Here is a 6,095-nt window from a genome sequence, read left to right as displayed (position 1 = left end):
TTTTTTTTTTTAAAGATTTTATTTATTTATTTGAGAGAGAGAGAATGAGAGACAGAGAGCATGAGAGGGAGGAGGGTCAGAGGGAGAAGCAGACTCCCTGCCGAGCAGGGAGCCCGATGCGGGACTCGATCCCGGGACTCCAGGATCATGACCTGAGCCGAAGGCAGTCGTTTAACCAACTGAGCCACCCAGGCGCCCCCTTCCTTTTTTTAAGCACATGTTTTAAGATCTTGTACCTACCCTATCCATCCTTGGAATCAGCCATTTCTCTGAAGATCCCTGTTGAACACTGATTTTTTAAAAATATTTTATTTATTTATTTAACAGAGACATAGCGAGAGCAGGAACACAAGCAGGGGGAGTGGGAGAGGGAGAAGCAGGCTTCCTGCCGAGCAGGGAGCCCGATGCGGGGCTTGATCCCACGACCCTGGGATCATGACCTGAGCCGAAGGCAGACGCTTAATGACTGAGCCACCCAGGCGCCCCGAACACTGATTTTTAAACTACATTTAATGACATATGATGAGCAAGGATCACAAGGACTAGGGATGTATAAAGGATCAGGAGAAAGAACAGGCTCTGTGATCTTAGCACCATCCCTATCACTTAGGTACTTTGGATAGTATGACTAAAAACCACAGAACTGGAGATTCTTAAGGTGATAGGGATTAAGGAGTGTACTTGCTGTGATGAGCACTAGGTGTTGTATGGAAGGTTGAATCACTAAATTGTACGCCTGAAACTAATATTATACCGTATGTTAACTAACTGGAATTTAAATTAAAACTTTAAAAAGAGAATATTAAGAATATAGTTAGATTCTAAAGCCTAGGAAAAAATAAGTAGATCATTTTACTTTTTGTGTTGAAAAGAATACCTCAGTTTTGATTTGTTTTATTTCTGCAGAGTGAGAGCATTAGTGGAAAAGAGGAATTATGCTTACTCTTCAAGATTTTGTTGTCTCTGTAATCTCTGTAATCTCTTTACTTGATCCTTCAAATGTTTGACTTTTCAGGTACTCCTATCATAACTGTGCTCACTTTTGTTAAATTAGTATCACATTTTCTCCTCTCCATTCTTCTTGATATCCCATGACTTTGAAGAAATAGTTGATTTGTCAACTGTATTTATTTCTTTTATTCTGTAAATGTTTTGCTAACCCATGAGTTTTCCAAGTATTTATTAATAATCTGTTTTATTTATTGCTGCCTCATTATTTTTAACTGGCTATTTGTTTATACTTTAAGGGTTACTATAATGAAAGATAAAGATACCAGGAAGAGTAAAGGGGTTGCATTTATTTTATTTTTGGATAAAGACTCTGCACAAAACTGTACCAGGGCAATAAACAACAAACAGGTAAGGCCATTCATTCCCAACAAGACTTTTAATCCAAAAGCCTTTGCTCATCCAGGCCAAAAATGTGGGGATACAGTGGATGATCAAGTCATGGATACTAGTAGATTTTGAGGGTATTTAACCTATAGAAAAGAGGTCAAAATTATATTCATTCCCAAAACACTGGCAGAATCTAAGGAATAAAAATCTATTCTATAGGATGTTATTTGTCATACTCGACCAGGCAATTGATAAAGTAACCTAAAATAAAATGGAATTGAAAATTTAAGGAAATGGAATCAAATAACTGTAGTTTTAGGTTTCAATGAAATACATCCTTCTGCATTTACATTTTTCTCTGGTTTAGTTATTTGGTAGAGTGATAAAAGCAAGCATTGCTATAGACAATGGAAGAGCAGCCGAGTTCATCCGAAGACGAAACTACTTTGATAAATCTAAGTGTTATGAATGTGGGGTGAGTATACCTAAAACTTAATGTAATTTTCCATAGTTTATTTGAAGGTATTTTTCACATCAGTGCTTTATTTGTGCTCTCTAAAACTTCTGGCTGGCTAAAACCAGGTTATAAAAGTTGTTTTACTTCGGGACTCTCTACTCATCTTAGAAAACGCAACTGAAAGATAACTTGAGTTAGGTAATATAGAGTGGTATTTTCTCCAGTTTCTAAATCTTTGAAAACTGTTAAATTAAAAAGCACCAGACGGGGGTGCCTGGGTGGCTCAGTCAGTTAAGTGTCTGCCTTCAGCTCAAGTTGTGATCCCAGGGTCCTGGGATTGAGCCCCGCATGGGGCTCCCTGCTTCTCCCTCTCCCATTCCCCCTGCTTGTGTTACCTCTCTTGCTGTGTCTCTCTCTGTAAAATAAATAAATAAAATCTTTTAAAAAAAGAAAAAGAAACTAGAAAGGTATTTGGGTTTGGGGGGTTTTTTAAGAGAGCACATAAGCTGTGGGGGGTGCGAAGGACCCGAGCCAAAATCAACAGTCAGACACTCAACAGACTGAGCCATCCAGGCACCCCTGCTCTTGCTATTTAAAAAAAACACTTCGTAGGGACGTCTGGGTGGCTCAGTTGGTTGAGCGTCTGCCTTCAGCTCAGGTCATGATCTCAGGGCCCTGGGATGGGGTCCCACATCAGGCTCCTTGCTCAGTGGGGAGTCTGCTTCTCCCTCTGCCTGCCACCCACCTGCTTGTGCTCTCTGTTTCTCTCTCCCTCTCCCTCTGCTGATCCCCCTGCTTGTGCTCTCTCGCTCACTCTCTCTCAAATAAATAAATAAATAAAATATTAAAAAAAGCACCAGACTAATTACTTATTGTCTTGAAAGATTTAGTGACCCATAAATTTTTGGGTTAATGGGATACTGTTTGTGCCTATAATAGCTTGCCAATGTTTAAGCATCACAGTTCAGTATAAACATTATCATATGATCAACCTATCCTGTTTGGGATAATGTGTTTTAAAAGCTATTTTTTTTTCTATTAATACTGCTAGTCTTTGTAACTGAACTATTCCCAAACTTTCTTACCTAGTTCTTATAGTTATCATTACCCATTTAAACTTTTGGTGATTAGGAAAAATACATAGCCACAAAACAGTTTTGCAGGAGCCCTATAATAATGATGGTACCGAGAGAATATCAGTTGTCATTGTTGTCACTTTCCAAAATGCCTAAAAAGTATACCTAAAAACTAGGGTCTAGAGGTAGTAATGGGGAGCTGGGGAGAGGATTACTGAGAGGTATTTTCCTGGCTACAAAATCAGTGGAAGATACAAAGAAATGGGTTGGAATCATTTCCTTCACTGCCACACTCTGCCCCTTCCTGAAAAGATATATAGATAAACAGATAGATGGATGGTACATTTTGTCAATTCCTGTGATTCTAACACCTCTTAAGTTAATGTTTTAGAAACTGTGTTCCAGAGCCCTGAGTTTTGTTAAAAAGAAAAAAAAAGAAGAAAGGCTGGAAGAGAGGAGTAGTTATGGTCAGATAGATGACTATGTATCCTCATATTCATAGTAAATAACATTATCTGAGAAATCCTGGATGAATCTGTTAATCTGCCTTTTTAGTTTATGGATCCATAAATGTGTTATACTTTGTACATTTTATATTTCTTAAATTTCCCCCTCCCCAAAATATGTTTGCATTTATTTAGCCTGGTTTCCCTTAAGTTACTTCATTATGAAACCATTTTTATACATGTTGACATTATTCCAAAAGCAGTTGCATTCACTTAGCAGTTCATTAACAGTAACATCTCTTGGGTTCAGCCATGTCCCCAGATATATAAAGTACACAATCTGTTTGATGCTTTCTAAAATATACTTGAAAAGCATGATTATTTTTCTGTTCTATTGTTTTAATCCTGGTTCAGTCTCTCCCCACACCCTTACTCTTACATATTATCCTTCAGTGTATTTAGTAAGCTACTATTCAGAGTTTAGTTCATTGTCTCATGTTTTACAACTGAACCATGTTATGGCTCATTATAACATTACTCCAGCCATAAATGTAATTCTGGTTTGTGTAGTAGCCACATTAAAAAAAGCAACAGGCAAAAATTAATAATATATTTTATCATAACCCAATATATATCTAAAATATTATAATTTGAATATGTAATTAATATTTTCAAAAATTAAGGTATTTTACATTCTTTTTTTCTTATTGTCTTCAGAATCCAGTATGTATTTTACCCTTACAGTGCATATCAATTCAGACAAGTTCTCAGTAGTCACGAGAATTACGGTTAGTGGCTCCCATAATTGGACAGTGCAGGTATAATTTAGATATAAAGGGAGGAAAATGAAATTAATAGGAAAAGTGAGGAAGATTTTAAATTTTACTTTTTTTTTTTTTTAAGATTATTTGAGAGACACAGAGAGCAGTGGGCGGGAAGGAGGGGGAGGGCAGAGGGAAAGAGTGTCTCAAGCCCCAACGCAGGGCTTGATCTCATGACACTGAGATCATGACCTAAGCCAAAACCAAGAGTTGGGTGCTTAACCGACTGTGCCACCCAAGCGCCCCCCCTTTTTGAAAGATTATTTTAGAAATTTGTTTTTAATATGATGTTAAGCAGCATCTTAGAAGTTAACAGGAAGGTTTCATCCCATTTTATCAAATAATAACTTAAAATTTTTACATTTAAGGTAGGTGGTCCATTTAAATTTCAAATTGTTTTATACCCTGAGTCTTGAGATTTAAAATGTTTGAAGGAAGAATACTTCTTTTGTTCTTAGTAAAACTACTAAAATATTCTCTTATTGTTAAAGTAGCTTATTGGGGGTTTTAATATCATAATCTCTTTCTTTTAAATATTAAAGTAATAGGTTTTGGTAATTTCTTCATGTATATTCCCAGTGTGACAGTATTCTTTTTTAAGTTCTAAAACTTTCAGTTGTAGAGTACCAAGCAAGTTTCTGTTAATAAGACAACAAATACAGCTTTTTTCCTTTCCTTCTTAATGTGAAACAAAAGGAAAGTGGACACTTAAGTTATGCCTGTCCTAAAAATATGCTTGGAGAACGGGAACCTCCAAAGAAGAAAGAGAAAAAGAAAAAAAAGAAAATTCCTGAACCAGAAGAAGAAATGTGTGTATATCTACTCTTACTAAATACATTCTTGTATTGTTTCTGTCTTTATACTGTTGCTTGAGTACATTCTGATTTTTTTTTTTAAATAATTTAGTGAAGAAGTGGAAGAAAGTGAAGATGAAGGGGAAGATCCTGCTCTTGACAGTCTTAGTCAGGCCATAGCTTTCCAGGTATTAACAGTTCTTTTAATAATGTCATAGCTGCCTTGTATCCCTTGCTTACTTTATTGATCATTTCATGGCAATCTTCCTCTCTCCCCTTTACCTCTTTAGGAGACAGGCTGTTTCTCTAAGGTCTTTAGAGCAGTGTAATAGAAAAACTCCCCTTGGTTCTTTCTAGATTTAAAGGGCCCTACAACATTTTTAATATTTTAATCTGATTTCATTATGGAGTTAATCAGAAATATTTTATCAAGGTGAGTTTAGCCAAACAGAGAAGATTTTATTAAATCAAAAGATACGTTCTAACTGAAACTTCACTTCAAAACAAAACTAAAAACTATTTTTGACCATTAAAAGTCCTAATATAAGTATATGAAACATTTTTAAAGAAGGCCATATAATCTCCTAATTTTCTAAAAAAGTTACTTTATTTTAATGTTTGTAGTTGATAAATTCAAATACATTAATTTATTTTTCCTTTTAGTTAACTAATGTATTTTATATAACATTCCCATTTCCAGCAAAGATGGCAAATAAGCTTCATTTCATGTACCTGTTAATAAGTAGAAGTTGCCTAGAATAATTTTGATTAACGAAGTGAAACTGGGACATAACTTGGGGGGGCAGGTGGGGTCTCCTAATAAAGTAGAATTGTCTGCATGGGCTGGAGGGTAGGGAGTGTTGGCATTTATGGTGTGTTTTTGCCATGTTTTGAATTAATACACTGTAAATAATGTTCAACAGACTTTCTGGTTTTGTTTTGTTTTGTTTTCTGAATCACATTACAGCAAGCCAAAATTGAAGAAGAACAGAAAAAATGGAAACCCAGTTCAGGGGGTCCCTCAACATCAGATGATTCAAGACGCCCAAGGATAAAGAAAAGCACGTATTTCAGTGATGAGGAAGAACTGAGTGATTAAAATTTTATTTATTATGTAAATATCATTAAAATTTTTTTTAAATCTTGGGGTACCAAGTTCAGTT

The 6,095-nt window shown here is 35.7% G+C and overlaps 1 protein-coding gene across 1 annotated transcript in view; it reads left to right on the top strand.

The window, feature by feature from the left end:
* ZCRB1 (zinc finger CCHC-type and RNA binding motif containing 1) overlaps positions 1–6,051 on the top strand; it is a 14,802-nt gene extending 8,751 nt beyond the window's left edge. The window contains exons 4-8 of the mRNA XM_006735235.3: positions 1,248–1,359; positions 1,706–1,813; positions 4,835–4,947; positions 5,045–5,120; positions 5,900–6,051. Of these exons, the coding sequence (XP_006735298.1) occupies positions 1,248–1,359; positions 1,706–1,813; positions 4,835–4,947; positions 5,045–5,120; positions 5,900–6,031 (541 nt within the window). The 3' untranslated portion in view covers positions 6,032–6,051. The remainder of the gene's footprint in view (positions 1–1,247; positions 1,360–1,705; positions 1,814–4,834; positions 4,948–5,044; positions 5,121–5,899) is intronic.
* Positions 6,052–6,095: the final 44 nt, after the last annotated feature.

Source organism: Leptonychotes weddellii, chromosome 5, assembly GCF_054177405.1.
Source record: "Leptonychotes weddellii isolate Sample4059 chromosome 5, ASM5417740v2, whole genome shotgun sequence".
Taxonomy (NCBI): domain Eukaryota; kingdom Metazoa; phylum Chordata; class Mammalia; order Carnivora; family Phocidae; genus Leptonychotes; species Leptonychotes weddellii.
This window is presented reverse-complemented; position numbering and strand designations above follow the sequence as displayed.